This window comes from Grosmannia clavigera (assembly GCF_000143105.1).
Source record: "Grosmannia clavigera kw1407 unplaced genomic scaffold GCSC_113, whole genome shotgun sequence".
NCBI classification, from domain to species: domain Eukaryota; kingdom Fungi; phylum Ascomycota; class Sordariomycetes; order Ophiostomatales; family Ophiostomataceae; genus Leptographium; species Leptographium clavigerum.
In genome coordinates, this window is record NW_014040831.1 from 2,972,998 (window position 1) to 2,992,063 (window position 19,066).

At 61.4% G+C, this 19,066-nt stretch overlaps 2 protein-coding genes across 2 annotated transcripts; one reads left to right on the forward strand and one right to left on the reverse strand.

The window, feature by feature from the left end:
• Positions 1 to 16: 16 nt before the first annotated feature.
• Positions 17 to 14,489, forward strand: CMQ_3279 (dynein heavy chain; the record flags this gene model as incomplete). Its single annotated transcript, XM_014319217.1, has 3 exons — positions 17 to 13,347; positions 13,535 to 13,635; positions 13,720 to 14,489. The coding sequence occupies 3 exons, from the start codon at positions 17 to 19 to the stop codon at positions 14,487 to 14,489; spliced, it is 14,202 nt and encodes a 4,733-aa protein (XP_014174692.1).
• Positions 14,490 to 15,125: 636 nt separating this feature from the next.
• Positions 15,126 to 17,496, reverse strand: CMQ_3470 (uncharacterized protein; the record flags this gene model as incomplete). The annotated part of the gene is made up of 3 exons (XM_014319408.1): positions 15,126 to 16,472; positions 16,539 to 16,915; positions 16,977 to 17,496. 3 exons carry the CDS (start codon positions 17,494 to 17,496, stop codon positions 15,126 to 15,128), a joined length of 2,244 nt encoding a protein of 747 aa, XP_014174883.1.
• Between the last annotated feature and the right edge of the window lie 1,570 nt (positions 17,497 to 19,066).

Sequence of the window (19,066 nt, forward strand, 5' to 3'; positions counted from 1 at the left end):
ACCAAACACTACGACCATGGAGATTATTGCTCCATCTTCCGTGGCTGGCAGCTCCAGCCTCGGTGGGATCGGCTCTTCCGGGGGTGGCGTATCCCCATCCGCTACTGCTGGCACTGCGACAGCCCCCTCCTATGTCGATCCGACTCGCGTCATCGAACATCTTACGGCCGTTCTCGAGGCCGCTCTTGGTGCCACCCGTGATGAGCTGGAGGCCCCGGGCAGTCTGCTGTCGAAATCGCGCTACGCTGATACCGTGCAGCGGTGCTCCCGCTTCGCCCATGAACCCCAGGTTGTCTCGCTCTATATCCAGAAAGATGTGCTTCCAGCTCGCATAGACGAGGACAAGGGGACGCCGTCCCCCCCCCAACACCTGTTCACCCTTGCGCCTGATCTCTCTGCCGAAACGACTACAGTGGCTTTTCTCGTCCTTCTCAAACGGCCGCAGCCGTTGGATCCGAACGTGCCCATCACCTCCCAGGTCCAGATGCTCAACCTTCCCGGTCCTGCATACTTGACGGCGACGGCTGGCGAGCAGGGCCTCTCGACATCGCCTTTTGAGATTTTGCAGCTCTACCTGCACAACGGCCTCGCGCCCTACTTTGATGCGAGCACGAAGCCAGCTGCTGGTGCGGCGGCGAACGGCACTAGCCGTGGACGTGCTGACCTCGAAGCCAAGACAGGTGTGCCCGTGACGAAGAAGCGATGGACGGAGCTGGAGCTCAGTCTGGCACACCTGCAGCAGAACGTAGAGATCCCCGAGGTCGTGCTGCCCTTCCCACCCATTGTGCAGAATGCTCTCGACGACGCCAGCGGCAACAGCACGCGGCCATCCTTCGACCAGCTCCCGCCAGGCGTCACGCAGGACACTGCCCTCCTCAACAGCCTGCAGGCTACGGTCAACACGTGGATCAAGTCCATCCAGGTCGTCACCAAGATGACGCAGGACCCCACCACAGGCACGGCCAACCAGGAGATCAACTACTGGCTGTCCATGGAGTCTGCCCTGGAGCGCATAGAGGCTCAGCTGCGTGGCGATGGTGTGTCGCTGACACTGGACATCCTCAAGCATGCCAAGCGCTTCCAGGCCACCGTCAGTTTTGTTGCCGACACGGGCCTGAAGGAGGCCATGGAGCGTGTGCAGAAATACAACCAGTTGATGCGGGACTTCCCTCTGGACGAGCTACTCTCAGCAACGGCACTGGCCAAGGTGGAGGACTCGATTGTGCAAATCTTTAGCCACCTCAACAAGAAGCTGCGCATCTGCCCGTATCCGATTCGGCGCGCCCTTGCTCTGGTCGAGTCGATCTCAAGCGACCTAGACGACACGATGCACCGCCTGTTGTCGGGCACCGAGCTGGTGGACCTCGACTATGCCGAGTTCAATCGGGTGATGAGTGCGACGAACGACATCTTTCGTGCCTGGGACGACAATGTGAAGGAGTTTACCAACGTGGCTCGTGAGGTCACGCGTCGCCGCAACGACAAGTTCATCCCTATCAAGATCAACCCGCGCCATGCGCAGTTGCAGGCGCGACTGAAGTATATTCAGACGTTCCGCGAGAACCATGAGCAGCTCCAGCGGACCATTGTTACGGTGCTCGGCCCCACGGCCGCCAACGCTGCCGCTGGCGACGGCGCCGATGGCAGTGCCAAGGCTGCGAACGGAACCAACGGCCCCAGCGGCGTCAACAGCGGCAACGGCGGTGCCTTTGATGAGACAGGCGACATGGATGCGGTGGAGGAGGTGCGGCAGGCCTGGGAGGCCCTGCGCAATGTCGACCTGCTGGACGTGACGCCCGAGGGGACGGCCAAGTGGGCACGCGCGGAAAACGCGTACAACGAGCGAACGGCGCGCGTGGAAAACTCGATCATCGCCCGGCTGAGGGACCGTCTGGCCACGGCCAAGAACGCCAACGAGATGTTCCGCGTCTTCTCCAAGTTCAATGCACTCTTCGTGCGGCCCAAGATCCGGGGTGCCATCGCGGAGTACCAGACGCAGCTCATCGATAATGTTAAGCAAGCCATTGCGGCGCTTCACGAGCGCTTCAAGCAGCAGTACGGCCACTCGGAGGCCCATGCCATGGCCACACTGCACGACCTGCCTCCGGTGTCTGGAGCGATTATCTGGGCGCGGCAGATCGAGCGACAGCTAGACAACTACATGAAGAAGGTGGAGGACGTGCTGGGTGCGGACTGGGCACTGCACGCCGAGGGCCAGAAGCTGCAGAACGAGAGCGTGCAGTTCCGGAACAAGCTCAAGACGGTGCCGATTTTCGAGGCGTGGGCCCGCGACACGATGCGGCGCGAGGTGTCGATTGCCGGGCGGCTGTTCAGCATCAAGCGAGTGCGTGCGGCGGGCAACAAGCTGGAGCTGGGCGTCAACTTCGATCCGCAGGTGATTGCGCTGTTCAAGGAGACGCGCAACCTCATCTGGCTCAACTACTCGGTGCCGCACGCGGTGACGACGGTGGCCAAGGACGCCAAACGTGTGTATCCATACGCAGTCAGCCTGATGGAGAGCGTGCGGACGTTTGCGCAGACGCTCCGGGCGATTAACGAGATGCCGGAGGTGTCGATGCTGCTCAACGGACACCGCAACGACGTGTATTCGCTGGTGGCAAAGGGCGTGCCGCTGCGGTGGGAGTCATTTGTGAACAGCTACGAGGTGCATCTGCGCGGACTGCCACACATGCCGAACGGAAACGCGATGGACCGGCTCAAGGGCGGCGAGAGTCGGCACGTGCTGTTTGTGCGAGAGATTGCGGCGGCAGTATCGCTGCTACAGACCAAGACGGCCACGCTGGCGACGTACCACGCGACGATCCAGAAGTCACTCAAGGAGCTGGCCACGTGCCCGTACAATGCCAACGCGTTCGAGACGCGGCTGCGGGCGATCCAGGAGGCGGTAGACCAGCTCAACCTGCAGCAGTATGCCAACCTGGGCTTCTGGGTGGAGGGCATGAACCGACAGATCAAGGCGACGCTGCTCACGCGGCTGCAGCGGGCAATCCTGGCGTGGATCGAAGCGTTTGAGAACGATGAGGCGGCCGAGCCGAACAAGACCAAGTTTGCGTTCGGGATGGGCTTCGGCGGCGGCTCTGGCGGCGACGAGGAGCGTCGGCGGCCGGTGACAGCAGCAGCAGCAGGAACGGCGGACGCGACGGTCAATGACGTGCCGACGATGAAGCATCTCGTGCACGAGGTGACGATGCGCAACCAGCTGATCTATCTGGACCCACCGCTGGAGTTTGCCCGTGCGAGCTGGTACCTGCGGCTGCACGAATGGCTGGGAGTGACGTGCAATCTGCGCAAGATCAAGGCAACGAGCTACGAGATGCGACTGGGCACGACGGTGGTGGAAGACGCGCGGTTCAACGACCTGCCGGCGGAGTGCACGACGGTGCTGCTGCGGGTGCAGACGTCGATCGAGACGAAGCTGGGAGCGATCGGGTCGTACGTGGACGAATGGCTGCGGTTCCAGTCGCTGTGGGACCTGCAGTCAGAGAAGGTGTACGACCTGCTGGGCGACCAGCTGTCGCGGTGGCTGCAGCTGCTGCAGGAGATCCGCAAGACGCGGCAGACGTTTGACACGACCGAGGTCAGCCGGTCGTTTGGACACATCACGATCGACTACGACCAGGTGCAGACCAAGGTCAACGCCAAGTACGACCAGTGGCAGCACGACATCCTGCTGAAGTTTGCGGGCCGGCTGGGCGGACGGATGCGCGAGGTGTATGCCGAGATCGAGAAGGCGCGGACGGACCTGGAGACGCTGAGCCTGGAAGTCAACTCGACGGCGCACGCGGTGCAGTTCATCACGATTGTGCAGGCGTGCAAGCGACACGTCAAGGTGTGGGCGCCGGAGATCGAGACATTCCGGCAGGGCGAGTCGACGCTGGTGCGACAGCGATACCAGTTCCCGAACGACTGGCTGCACGCGCAGCAGGTGGACCACGAGTGGAACTCGCTGAACGAACTGCTGAGCCGCAAGGCCAAGATCGTGCAGGACCAGACGGACGCGCTGCGGGCCAAGATCATTGCGGAGGACGCGATCGTGGCGGACAAGATTGCAGAGATTGCAGTGCAGTGGAACGAAGAGAAGCCGGTGTCGGGGACCATCGCGCCGGAAGTGGCGACGGCGACGCTGGCGGCGTTCGAGGGCCGGATCACGACGCTGCAGGGCGAGGCAGCGATGGTGGCCAAGGCAAAGGAAGCGCTGGACCTGGCAGCAGCAGCGGAGACATCGCTCAACGGGATCCTGGAGGAGGTGCAGGACTTCAAGTCGGTGTGGGCGTCGCTGTCGCTGATCTGGAAGAACCTGAGCGAGCAACGGGAGATGCTGTGGAACAGCGTGCAGCCACGCAAGGTGCGGGCATCGATCGACAACCTGATCAAGATGACACGCGACATGCCGAGCCGAATGCGACAGTATGCGGCCTTTGAACACATTCAGGAGCGGCTGCGGACGTACGTGCGGGTGAACCCACTGCTGGGCGACCTCAAGTCGGAGGCGGTGCGCGACCGGCACTGGACCAAGATCTACAAGCAGATCCGGCCGGGCAAACGGTACTCGCCGGTGTCGATGACGCTGGGCGACGTGTGGGACCTCAACCTGGTGGCGACAGAGGCGATCATCCGCGACATTGTGGCGCAAGCACAGGGCGAGATGGCGCTGGAGGAGTTCCTCAAGCAGGTGCGGGAGACGTGGACGAGCTATAGCCTGGAGCTGGTCAACTACCAGAACAAGTGCCGGCTGATCCGCGGATGGGACGAGCTGTTTGCCAAGTGCAGCGAGAACCTCAACTCGCTGCAGGCGATGCGGCACTCGCCGTACTACAAGGAGTTTGAGGAGGAGGCGTCAGGGTGGGAAGACAAGCTGAACCGGGTGCACATCCTGTTCGACGTGTGGATCGATGTGCAGCGACAGTGGGTGTATCTGGAGGGCGTGTTCACGGGCAACGCGGACATCAAGCACCTGTTGCCGATCGAGTCGTCGCGGTTCCAGAACATCAACAGCGAGTTCTCGGCCGTGATGAAGAAGATGTACAAGCAGCCGTACGTGCTGGACGTGCTGAACATCCCGAACGTGCAGAAGTCGCTGGAGCGGCTGGCAGAGCTGCTGAACAAGATCCAGAAGGCACTGGGCGAGTACCTGGAGAAGGAGCGGGTGTCGTTCCCACGGTTCTACTTTGTGGGCGACGAGGACCTGCTGGAGATGATTGGCAACAGCAACGACACGGTACGGGTGGCGAAACACTTCAAGAAGATGTTTGCCGGGCTGTCCGGGCTGGTGATGGGCGAGGACGAGGCAGAGGCGGTCATCACGGCCTTCTCGTCGAAGGAGGGCGAGGTGGTGCGGCTGAAGCGGTCGATCTCGCTGATCAAGACGCCGCGGATCAACGACTGGCTGGCGTTGCTAGAGGGCGGCATGAAGCAGACGCTGGCCGAGCTGCTAGGCGAGGCGATAGCAGCCTACGGGCCAGTGTTTGCGGCCGAGACGGTGGACCCGACAGCGATGGAAGCCTTTCTGGAGGGCTTCCCGAGCCAGATTGTCGTGCTGGCGACACAGGCAGTGTGGACGACGGCGGTGGACGCAGCGCTGGCAGACGAGAAGCAGGCGGGCGCAGCACTGCAGCGGCTGTTTGAACGTGAGGTGCAGGTGCTACGGCTGCTGGCGGCGATGGTGCTGGGCGACTTGGACGTGTTGGTGCGGCGGAAATGCGAACAGCTGATCACGGAGTGCGTGCACCAGCGCGACATTATCGAGAAGCTGGTGGCAGCCGGAGCCGACTCGCCGACACACCATCTCTGGCTGCTGCAGATGCGCTACGTCTATACCAGCAGCAGCGAGACAGAGGCACAGCAGCGGCTGAGCGTGCGGATGGCCAATGCGACGCTGCAGTACGGATTCGAGTACCTGGGAGTGCCGGATCGGCTGGTGCGCACGCCGCTGACAGACCGCTGCTTCCTGACACTGACACAGGCGCTGTGCCAGCAGCTGGGCGGCTCGCCATACGGGCCAGCCGGCACGGGCAAGACAGAGTCGGTCAAGGCGCTGGGCGTGGAGCTGGGACGGTTTACGCTGGTGTTCTGCTGCGACGACACGTTTGACTTCCAGGCGATGGGCCGGATCTTCCTGGGCATCTGCCAGGTGGGCGCATGGGGCTGCTTTGACGAGTTCAACCGACTGGAAGAACGGATCCTGTCGGCGGTGTCGCAGCAGATCCAGAACATCCAGCTGGGACTGCGACAGGGGGCCGAGGACGACAAGGCGCAGATCGAGCTGGTGGGCCGACAGCTGAGGGTCAACGGCAATACAGGCATCTTCATCACGATGAACCCAGGCTATGCGGGACGGTCGAACCTGCCGGACAACCTGAAGAAGCTGTTCCGCAGCGTGGCCATGTCGAAGCCAGACAAGGAGCTGATCGCGGAGGTGATGCTGTACTCGCAGGGCTTCGGACAGGCCAAGGCGCTGTCGAAGCAGACGGTGCCCTTCTTCGACCAGTGTGCGGCCGAACTATCGCGACAGGCGCACTACGATTTTGGGCTGCGGGCGCTGAAGAGCGTCTTAGTCAGCTCAGGTGGCCTGAAGCGGGCACGGCTGACGGACGGCCGGGCGACAACAGAAGCGGCGAGCCTGGGCGAGGTAGAGGCGGTCGAGCCAGAGATTATCGTGCAGAGCATCCGCGAGACGATCGCGCCAAAGCTGATCAAGGCAGACGTGGCGATCATGGGCGGGATCGAGGCGCGCTGTTTCCCGGGCGTGCGCTATGTGCCAGCCAACCTGGAGGCGCTCGAGACAGCAGTGCGGCGGCTGGCAGGCGAACGACAGCTGGTGGTCAACGAGACCTGGCTGACCAAGGTACTGCAGCTGTACCAGATCCAGCGCATGCACCACGGTGTGATGATGGTGGGCAGTGCAGGCTCGGGCAAGTCGACCGCCTGGAGGCTGCTGCTGGAAGCATTGCAGCAGGTGGAGAAGGTAGAAGGGGTGTGTCACGTGATCGACTCCAAAGTGATGTCCAAGGAAGCGCTGTACGGCAACCTGGATGCGACGACGCGCGAGTGGACGGACGGGCTGTTCACGAGCATCCTGCGCAAGATCGTCGACAACCTGCGCGGCGAGGACGGCAAGCGTCACTGGATCGTGTTTGACGGCGATGTGGACCCGGAATGGGTAGAGAACCTGAACAGTGTGCTGGACGACAACAAGCTGCTGACGCTGCCGAACGGCGAGCGGCTGAACCTGCCGGCGAACGTGCGGATCATGTTTGAGGTGGCAGACCTGCGCTACGCGACGCTGGCGACGGTGTCCCGCTGCGGCATGGTCTGGTTCAGCGAGGACACGGTGACGCCGGCGATGGTGGTGGACAATTATCTCGGCCGGCTGGCAGCGGTGGCGTTTGAGGACCTGGACGAGGACGCGGTGGCGACAGGCCAGAGCGCAGCGCGAGCGCTGGCCGTGCAGACACAGGCGGCCGAGCTGCTGCGGTCACACCTGACGACAGACGACTTTGTGCTCGAGGCACTGAACCGGGCGACGACATACCGGCACATTATGGACTTCACGGCAGCACGGGCACTCAACACGCTCTTCTCGCTCGTCAACAAGGCGGTGCGCAACGTGATCGAGTACAATGCACAGCACGCAGACTTTGCGCTAGAGCCAGAGCAGGTGGAAGCATACCTGTCGAAGAAACTGCTGCTGGCGATGGTATGGGCGCTGACGGGCGACTGTCCGCTGGAGGACCGGCAGGCGTTTGGCGACGTGCTAGTAGGCCTGGCAGGCTTCGGGGTGGCGCCACCAGCAGCGGGCGGATCGGTGATCGACTTTGACGTGTCGCTGCCGCGGGCAGAATGGACTTCGTGGCAGGCACAGGTGCCGTCGGTCGAGGTCAACACGCACTCGGTAACGCAGACAGACGTGGTGATCCCGACGCTGGACACGGTGCGCCACGAGGATGTGCTGTACTCGTGGCTGGCCGAGCACAAGCCGCTGCTGCTGTGCGGACCGCCGGGATCGGGCAAGACGATGACGCTGTTCAGCGCGCTGCGCAAGCTGCCGAACATGGAGGTGGTCGGACTCAACTTCTCGAGCGCGACGACGCCAGACCTGCTGATCAAGAGCTTCGAGCAGTACTGCGAGTACAAGAAGACGCTGAGCGGCGTGCTGCTGTCGCCGACGCAGATCGGCCGCTGGCTGGTGGTATTCTGCGACGAGATCAACCTGCCGGCACCAGACCGCTACGGGACACAGCGGGCGATTGCGTTTCTGCGGCAGCTGGTCGAGCACAACGGCTTCTGGCGCGCATCGGACAAGGCGTGGGTGACGTTGGACCGGATCCAGTTTGTGGGCGCATGCAACCCGCCGACCGACGCAGGCCGGACGCCGCTGGGAGCACGGTTCCTGCGCCACGCGCCGCTGATGATGGTGGACTACCCGGGCGAGCAGTCGCTGCAGCAGATCTACGGCACGTTCAACGCGGCGGTGCTGAAGATCATCCCGACGCTGCGCGGATACGCCGAGGCGCTGACGCAGGCGATGGTGCGGCTGTACACGGAGTCGCAGCAGCGGTTCACGGCAGCGCAGCAGGCACACTACGTCTACAGTCCGCGCGAGCTGACACGGTGGGTGCGCGGCGTGTACGAGGCGATCCGGCCGCTGGAGGCGCTGTCGGTCGAGGGGCTGGTGCGGATCTGGGCGCACGAAGCACTGCGGCTCTTCCAGGACCGGCTGGTGGAGGCGAGCGAGCGCGAATGGACGGAGGCGGCCGTGCGGCGGATCGCGCTGGAGCTGTTCCCCAACGTGGACGAGGCCCAGGCGCTGGGCGGCCCGATCCTGTTCTCGAACTGGCTGTCGAAGCACTACGTGCCGGTAGACCGGGAGCAGCTGCGGGACTTTGTCAAGGCGCGGCTGCGCACGTTCTGCGAGGAGGAGGTGGACGTGCCGCTGATCCTGTTCAACGACGTGCTGGAACACGTGCTGCGAATCGACCGGGTGTTCCGGCAGCCGCAGGGGCACCTGATCCTGATCGGGGTCAGCGGTAGCGGCAAGACAACGCTGTCGCGGTTTGTGGCGTGGATGAACGGCCTCAAGGTCTTCCAGATCAAGGTGCACGGCAAGTACTCGGCGGAGGACTTTGACGAAGACCTGCGCGAGGTGCTGCGACGCTGCGGGTGCAAGGGCGAGAAGATGTGTTTCATCATGGACGAGGCGAACGTGCTGGATGCGGGCTTCCTGGAGCGGATGAACACGCTGCTGGCCAACGCGGAGGTGCCGGGGCTGTTTGAGGGCGACGACCTGGCCGCGCTGATGACGGCGTGCAAGGAGGGGGCACAGCGCCAGGGTCTGCACCTGGACTCGCAGGAGGAGCTGTACAAGTGGTTCACCGGCCAGATCGTCAAGAACCTGCACGTGGTGTTCACGATGAACCCGCCAGCCGGCGCGGGCGGACTGTCGTCGCGAGCGGCCACGAGCCCGGCACTGTTCAACCGCTGCGTGCTCAACTGGTTTGGCGACTGGTCGGACCAGGCGCTCTTCCAGGTGGCACACGAGCTGACGGGAGCGGTAGACCTGGAGCGGGCGCAGTTTGTGGCGCCAGACACGATCCCGGTGGCATACGCGGGCCTGACGTTGCCGGCATCGCATCGGGGCGCGGTGGTGAACGCGATGGTGTACGTGCACCACTCGCTGCGACGAGTCAACGGGCGGCTGCAGCAGCAACAGGGCCGGACGACATTCCTGACGCCGCGACACTTTTTGGACTTTGTGGCGCAGTATGTGCGGCTGTACGGCGAGAAGCGCGAGGACCTGGAAGAGCAGCAGAGACACCTGAACGTGGGACTGGAGAAGCTGCGCGACACGGTGGACAAGGTGCGGGACCTGCGGGCGAGCCTGGCATCGAAGCAGGCACAGCTGGAACGCAAGGACGCCGAGGCGAACGAGAAGCTGCAGCGAATGGTGGCAGACCAGCGAGAGGCAGAGCAGCGGAAGAGCACGTCGCTAGAGATCCAGGCAGCGCTAGAAGTGCAAGACGCCGAGGTGGCAACACGACGACAGGCCGTGCTGGAGGACCTGGCACGTGCAGAGCCGGCAGTCGAGGCAGCCAAGGCGAGCGTCAGCAACATCAAGCGGCAGCAGCTGACAGAAGTGCGGGCGATGGCATCACCACCAGCAGGCGTCCGGCTGGCACTCGACTCGGTATGCACGCTGCTGGGACACCGAGCAGGCGACTGGAAGACGATCCAGTCGGTGATCCGACGCGACGACTTTATCGCGAGCATCATCAACTTCAACAACGAGAAGATGATGACGAAGGCGCTACGCGTCAAGATGCGGAGCGAGTTTCTGTCGAACCCCGAGTTCACCTTTGACCGGGTCAACCGGGCGAGCAAAGCATGCGGACCGCTGGTGCAATGGGTAGAGGCGCAAGTGAGCTACGGCGAGATCCTGGACCGCGTGGGACCGCTGCGCGAAGAGGTGGCCGCGCTGGCCGAGCAGGCACTGCAGACACGAGCACAGGCGCGCGCGGTCGAGCAGACGATCGACGGGCTCGAAGCCAGCATCGCGACCTACAAGACGGAATACGCAGCACTGATCAGCGAGACGCAGGCGATCAAGGCAGAGATGGCGCGCGTGCAGCACAAGGTGGACCGCAGCGTGCGGCTGCTGGACAGCCTGTCGTCGGAGCGGGTGCGATGGGAAGAGGGCAGCCGGTCGTTTGAGACGCAGATCGGAACGCTGGTGGGCGACGTGCTGGTAGCAGCAGCCTTTCTGGCCTACGGCGGGCTGTACGACCAGACATTCCGCCGCGCGATGGTGGACGACTGGCTGCAGCACCTGCGGCTGTCGGGCATCGCGACGAAGCCACACAACCCGGTGACCGAGTACCTCTCGACAGCAGACGAGCGGTTGGGCTGGCAGGCGAATGCGCTGCCGGCCGACGATCTGTGCACGGAGAACGCGATCATTCTGCGGCGGTTCAACCGGTATCCGCTCATCATCGATCCGTCCGGACGGGCGACGGAGTTTCTGCAGCGCGAGTGTCGCGGGCGACGGCTGACGGTGACGAGCTTCCTGGACGACGCGTTTGCCAAGCAGCTCGAGAGTGCGTTGCGGTTCGGCAACCCGATCCTGATCCAGGACGCGGAACATTTGGATCCCGTGCTTAATCACGTGCTCAACAAAGAATACCAGAAGACGGGCGGACGTGTGCTCATCCAGCTAGGCCGGCAGCAGATTGACTTTTCCCCGGCTTTCCGGCTGTATCTGGCGACACGTGACCCTTCGGCAACGTTTGCGCCCGACATCTGCAGCCGGACGACACTGGTCAACTTCACGGTGACGCAGAGCAGCCTGCGGACACAGGCGCTCAACGAGGTGCTGCGGGCCGAGCGGCCGGACGTGGACGAGCGACGGTCAAACCTGACCCGGCTGCAGGGCGAGTTCAAGGTACACCTGCGACAGCTGGAGAAGCGGCTGCTACAGGCGCTCAACGAATCGCGCGGCAATATCCTGGACGACGATCACGTGATCGAGACGCTGGAGACGCTCAAGACCGAAGCCGCCGACATTAGCGACAAGATGCGCGGCACCGAGGGCGTCATGGCCGATGTCGACGCCGTCACCCGCCAGTATGCCGTCGTGGCACGTTCCTGCAGCGCCGTCTTTGCCGTGCTGGAGCAGCTGCACTATCTGCACCACTTTTACCAGTTCTCGCTAGACTATTTCCTGGACATTTTCCACGCGGTGTTGCAGCGGGCCAGTGCAGCCGGCACGGTCGTGGCCACCGGTGCGTCCGACGACACGTACAACATCCGACGCGACGCCATCGTGCGCGACCTCTTCGTCACGACCTTCCAGCGGACCGCGCTCGGGCTGTTGCAGAAAGACCGCATCACGCTGGCGATGCTGCTGGTGCAGGCGTCGCCATACGCCATGGACAAGAGCCTGATCGACGTGCTGCTGGACGACGACGGCGTGCCGGGTCGCGACGTGTCGGGCATGGACGGTCGTGACGAAGCCATCGCCTTGGCTCGCCGGCTGCCAGCGCTGCAGCAACAGGTCGACGGGATCAGCGAGGCCGAGTGGGCACGATTCCTGGGCGAGGAGCTGGCCGAGAACTTTGTGCCGCCAATGGGAGGAGGGGAGTCGAACGAGGAGAGGCCGAACGACGAGAGGGCGAGCGACAGCGAGGAAACCAAGAAAAACGACGAAGCCCTTCGGTCTCTGCTCATGGTCAAGCTCTTCCGACTCGACCGGTTTGTGCCGGCAGCCGAGCGGTTTGCGGCGCTTATCTTCGGCACAGACGACTTGTTTGACATTGTCGAGGATCTCGGCGGCACGGTGGCCCAGGTGCCGGCAACACGACCGGTGGCGCTGGTATCGAGCCCAGGCTTCGACGCATCCTACAAGGTAGACGGGCTGGCAGCCCGGACGGGAGCGCGCTGCAGCCACATCGCGATGGGGTCGGCCGAGGGACTCGCGAGCGCAGACAAGGCAGTCAGCAGCGCAGCCCAGACAGGAGCTTGGGTGCTGGTCAAGAACGTCCACCTGGCGCCGACCTGGCTGCAGTCGCTGGAGAAGCGGATGGAGACGCTGCACCCACACGGCGACTTCCGGCTATTCCTGTCGATGGAGTCGAGTCCGCGCATCCCGGTGAATCTGTTGCGCGCATCGCGTGTCCTATTGTACGAGCAGCCAGCAGGCGTGCGGGCCAACATGAAGGACTCGCTGGCGTCGCTGGCGCCACGTTGTGTGCGCCCGCCGGCCGAGCGGACGCGGCTGTACCTGCTGCTGTCGTTCTTGCACGCCGTCGTCCAAGAGCGCCTGCGCTATGCCCCGACGCTGGGCTGGAAGGGCTTCTGGGAGTTCAACGACAGCGACTACGAGTGCTCGGCCTTTGTGGTCGACACCTGGCTAGCCGCAGCTGCTGGTCAGCGGTCCAACATTGCGCCGCAGAACATTCCCTGGGCCATGATCCGTCAGCTCGTCACCGAGACGTACGGCGGCAAGATCGACAACGAGGACGACTTTGCACTGCTCCGCCAGCTGGTCGACCGTGTTCTCAGCCCGGCCGCCTACGATATCGGGCATCGCCTGCTGCTCGGCGACCTGACCGCCGACGCTGCCGACACGGACGCGCTCGTCGTGCCGTCCGGCACCGCGCTCGCCGACTGCATGGCCTGGATCCAACGCCTGCCCGAACGCGAGCCGCCCACGTACCTGGGGCTGCCGGCCAATGCGGAAAAGGTGCTGCTGGTAGGCCTGGGACGCAGCCTGGTACAGGACCTGCGCAAGGTGACGAACCTGCTGGACGAGGGGGAGCAGCTGATAGAGGAGGAGTAGGGTGAAAGAGGGAGGGATTAGTAAGATCGTTCTAAGAGAGAGATGGATAAGAATCGTTATAAGAATATACTCCACGTAACGCCACACGTCACGCGCCACACTGCCACAAGCTTCAATGTCCTTCACCTCTCGCTCTCGGCCGCAGAGAGAGACTGCTTCTTGGTCCCAAAACAACATCACCAGACGAGCAGACGACAGCCACGATTCTCTGACAGCTGAGCGCATCGTCTTCCATGGCCAGCCCGGCCACGCTGGCGTCGCTGTCCATCAGCCACGTCTACTATGTGCGTCTTTGTTCTTTCTTTTCACTCTCCTCTCTTTTTCTGTCCTCTCGGTTCCTCTCCCCTCTTTTCCTCTCCTCTGACCAGTCCAGAACCCAGATGACCCGGTCTCGTACGTCTGCGCCTGGCTCGCCCTCGTGCCCCAAGGCCTCTGCGTCGTCTACGCCACTCTGCTCTGGAGCACGCGCGAGGCCGAGGTGGCCCTGGCCTTTGCCGGCCAGCTCGGCTGCGAGGCCGTCAATCTCGTGCTCAAGCGCCTGATCAAGGAAGAACGTCCGCGCCACCACCACACAGCCCTGGGCCTGGGCATGGCCCTGCCCGATCCCGGTCTCGGCAACGGACCCGACGCCGACCAGCTGCACCATCTGCCCTTCCGCCGCGGCTACGGCATGCCGAGCTCCCACGCTCAGTTCGCCGGCTACTGGGCCGTCACCATCGCCCTCTTCCTGCTGGTGCGATACCGCGGACAGAATCGGATTCCACAGAACAGACAGAGACAGGAATCACCCCAAAACTCCTGGTCCCTAGCCGAACGCGTCGCCACCAGCACCGCCGCTTTTGTCGTCGCCGTGCTCGTCGCCTGGAGCCGCGTCTACCTTCACTACCACACCCCCAGACAAGTCCTCGTCGGTTTCGCTGCTGGTCTCCTCGTCGGCTTCGCCTGGTTCGCTGCCACCACTTTCGTCCGTCGCTGCGGCCTCCTCCGATGGGTTCTCGCCCTACCGCCCGCTCGCTGGCTCCGCATCCGAGACCTCGCCGCCGAAGAAGACGCCCCCCAGGCTGGCTGGGAAAAATGGTTGCTCCTTCAAGCCGCCCGCGAAACACAGCTAGCTCAGGCTGCCGCCAAAAAGACCTGATCGTCGCGGCCATGACATTTGGCAATTATACTACATATCCCTATTATATACCGAGTCCTTTCTAGGAGGGACATCTGTTGGCAGCAATGTCACGTGCAGAGGCGACATAAAGGTGAACAAGTATCCAATGTCGGGTATATTTCCCTTAAAGACACTCCACAGCATGTCATACAACGCGGTCTATTGTTATCTCCCGCTGAGGGTGCAAGTGTAGTGATATATAAGTCTTGGTCACAAGACAGCATCTTCCCCTCTTCTCTATCAACGCCTTCCATGCTGAGAATACAAGCTCCTTGAGGCAGAGGAGTCCAAATATACATAAGAAAAGACAGGGGAATCAGCCAGGCTGACCAGAGGGAACGTGGGTAACCAAAAAGGAAAGGGACCGTTGTAAAGTAAGCGTCGAGTGTCCAGTTTATTCAGCTTCGCTTCCCCCTGCAACAGCCCACGACTGTACCGTCGTCAGATCGCACCCCCTTCGCTTCTCAACAAATACAGTAAAGTCATGGGGAAAAGATGCTATACACAGAAAATACAAAATAAAAGTCGTTTTCTCGTAAGAAGCGCGACCAGCTGAAAGAAAACGCGGTTGGCGAGAGCATTCTGGCAAAGAACAAGTCGCGCACTAGGATCAGATCAGATCCAGTCGCCAGCAGTCTTGTCTTTCGAAGACTGGCCCGTCAAGCTCATCATGGCTTCTGTTCGTGCTTTGGTGCTGTTGTTCCGCGACGGCAGCGCAGTCATGCCAACCCCTCGAGGACTGGCCAGCTTCGCCTTGGTCGGGCTCTCAGGCCTATACGTTGCCGCGCTGAGAACCACTTCACTGGCATCCGCTTCGTCCTCGCTGCACTCGTCCATGCACAGCTCTTGCTGCCCTCCTGTCAGAACGAGCAGCGGCACCGGTGGCAGTGCCTTTATCTGCGCATCCTTGACAGGCTCCGTTCTTGCCAGAGGACTCCGCTGCCGAACGGGCAGGGTTCGCTGCGTCGGCAGATCCGTCGCAATCGGTATCATCCCCGACTGCTTCTCGTCTGCCCCAGTTGGCCTTGCCGGGGGCTGGCAGTCAATGCTGGCATCGTCGAGCGTGTACACCTTCTTGTCGAGTATCTGCGAGTCCGTCGGCGCCAGACAAACATCTGCCATGTTGGACAGCCGCAGGCCGATCTGCACTGTCGTCATCGATACCATGGATGAATCACGGCGGTGCCGCCCGGAAAGGAGGCTGTTCATCGAAGGCGGCGGCTTCAATGCGCTCGATCCAGACCGGCTGTTGTTGTCGGCTTTCGTCGACTTGGCCACCCCTGGCGAGTACGTTGTCGCCGGCAGCAGCAAGAGCGATTTTGTGTCGGACACGACGGATGCTCTCATGTTCGACGCCGTCGGCAGTGCTGCCGTTAACCACAGCGTCAATGACGAGTGAGATGGGCGTGTCTCCGCCTCTGCAGCCGGCATCTTCGCCGGCTCTGGGACACGGACGGTCGCTCCCGCAGCCGCTGCTGCCACTGCTGCCAATGTTGCCGTTGCCGGAGTCGTCGTGAGACGCGACGGGATGAACGCGTTCGACCGCAGAGGATCCGGCCGTGAAGCTGAGTCGCTATATGCCAGCCATTTTCGGCTTGTTCGCATGCCGCGCTCTTCGTCGTTGTCGTCGCGGCTGCCGCCAATCGGACTGGCATCGTCCAGAATATGGCGTAGATCAACAGCGCTGTTGACCGGCCCCATCATGTGGCCTGCAAAGTCGGGGTCGCTCGCATTGTATCGCCGGATCTGGTCTTTCATCCACTGCCGGTCGTACTCGCTGGCCTTGTCGCGAGGCCCGATGGTCGAGATGATGGCCGATCGCATGAACAGGTAAAGGCCACCAGTCGTCAAGCCGGACAGGTTGGCCACCACCGATGCAACCATGGACCAGTTTATCGCCTGGTTCCCTGATGTGCTGTGCTTGACAAAACCCAGCGAGAAGAAGAAGGGAAGGAGGAGAGTCTACAAGGTCAGTTCCGTGGACATCAAAACAAGCAACCTAGGCCGTAGAGCCAAGCCTGCACTCACATTCGACAGAATGGCCAGCGCCAGGTAGTAGACCATACGCGAGGCTGCAACCCGCTCCGAAGTCTCGATCTCGGCGCTTTGGGTGAGCCGCACAGAGAGAATGATCAAACAAATGACCAGAATGACGTCGATAGCCAGCAACGCCGCAAAGATTCCCTTCGAGTAGACGGCGATAAACCAGAAGAGAGAGGCAAAGCAGAAATCAGGCGCCCGGTCCAAGTCTGCAACAAGAAAGTTCATGAGCACCAGCATGCACACGATGACGAGGCAGATGGTGACCGTGAATTTGCCTCGCGAAGGGAACGGCTTCTTTCGCAGTCCCCGAATCGAAATCTCGAGCGAAAACACAAGCTGTATATAAGGAACAAGAAATAACGCTAGATAGGTGTCTGTGTGAGAGCTGGTTCTAGCGAGACGACTTGGCTGATACGGACATACCTGGAAACACAAATTGAGAAATGATAGCACAGCCCAGCTTTAGTATGCCCGTGAGGCCTTGCGCTTGGGCAACGGCAAAGGCAATCGCCTGGATTGTGATGCCAAGAGACAAGATCAGCGGGTAGGTATCTGCAGCTTGTAGAAGACACGGACGAGTACTGCGCCTAGTATTAGCATTTCGGTCCTGTCGTCCTTCATCCTCTAGGACTTTGTCGTACCTCGTCCTGTAGTGCTGCCAGTTCCTCCTCCGTGTTGCGTATGCATCGTAGAGAATACCACAAGCCGTCGCAAACGCCGCGATGGCGTTGAAGGTTGCCAAGATGATAGTAGATGTGCGGACAGACTTGGCAACAGCAAACTTGAGTTCGTTGATGAGCATCTGTGTCGACGTTGTATTTGATGATGCCGCCTCATAAACCGAATAGTCAGGGATCGTTGACTCGTTAAAGATCGTCGATGAGGATTGAGCTGCCCGCGTCATTAGCCATGTGGCCGCGGCGCCTATCCCCTGGCCAGCCATATCGAGATGTGTGCGCAAGCGCGAAGAAGTGAAGCCGTCTAGCGGGTAGTGTTGGAAAAAACTGCGAGAGCCAAACGAGACGACTCCACGCAGGTAAACAAAAAGAGTGTGAAGATAATGGGCGAGGGGCGAAGAGCCGGTTGCAATGGGCCTTCTCTCTGCCCGAATCGTCGGTCAAGTCATCGAATCCACCTGGGTGTTGTCGAGAGATGCGTTCTGCAAGACGACGAAAGCGGGGAGGTGAGAGAGGGAAAGGGTAGACGCGAGAATGAGGATGAGAGGAGAAGGGTGGAGAATGGAGGACGGGGACGGAAAGCAAGATAGGAAGCAAACCGAGAGTGAAAGTGGCAACGGACTGACACCAAGGCTCTCTAGCGGAAGAGCCGGGCGAGCAGCAAGAATACAGACCAGGAACAGGGAGGAGGCAGATGGGGGCCAGTTTGCGCACAGCTCGTCAAGCCTATTCGCTTAACTACCACCCAGCCACAAGCTTCTCGTCCTCGAGAACGGGAAATCGTTCTGTTGCGTCAAACTAGTCATGGACATGAACCACGGACCGGTGGAAACAGTGCCTCGGCGAAAGCCAAAGGCGGAAGAGCGATCCTACCACAGATTAGGAGGCGCTGCAGATGCGACGCCTTTGCGTCGGCATCGGAGTGGAGAAGGCCTGGAGGTCGGCAGGGATCAGAGCCTCATGGCGGGTAGAACAGATAAAGATGGCCATACGACGTACTAAGAAGATCCAAGAGCAATTCGCTTTGGCCTAGTAGCCGTCGACCCTGACGTATTGATGCTTGTCTGACTGGGAGTTGGTGAACTGATCCTAGCCAGGGGTTGTCGCCTCTTTCGCAACCAACAGGGCCATAATGCTGATTAGACAGCGCGTCATTTAACCGCGTCTATCAGAAATTCACGAGAGAAGCCAAAGATCTAGCCCCTGTCAAGGGCCAGGAGCCGGGGCTTTAGAGGCTATGGTCGATAGTGAGGCAATGGCGCAATAACGGGCGTGTGGCATTTGTGCAGTGGTGGGTGGACATGGAAAAGCTTGATCCGGTCAGAGAATTGAGTTTTAGGTATTGAGGCTACGATGAAGATGAAGCATACTTGTAACACGTGCAGGTTTCGCAACGGTGGCCCCTGTTCGAGGCAAGAGCGTTGCGCCGCAATAAAGGCCCAGCCGGGAGGAAGGAGAGGCCAAGCTATTATGCACAAATCCATTTGCGGACTAGTTCCCAGATCCCTGTAGCGATCAAACGCCAGCAGAATTCCGCTCGTGTTTGTCAAGTATAAATATCTTCCTTTTGTGGGAGAAGCAATGGCCAATAGGCCCCGCCGTACAATACCCCTGGTCAAGCGGCGAAGAGCGAGGACTGTCAGCTGCCATACTGGCAGTATTGCAGTGCGGCTGCAATGTGTGGCATTTGCCCAGGTCGTTCGACTGTGGGTATACAGACAACAAACAATAGCCTGGCCGCAGATTCGGAGACAGCATTTGGCTGGAGATCTCCAGACGCTCAGAGCTGCCAGAAGTGGCCGCGGAAAAGGTGTGGCAGAGGTCAAGGCAGGAGGG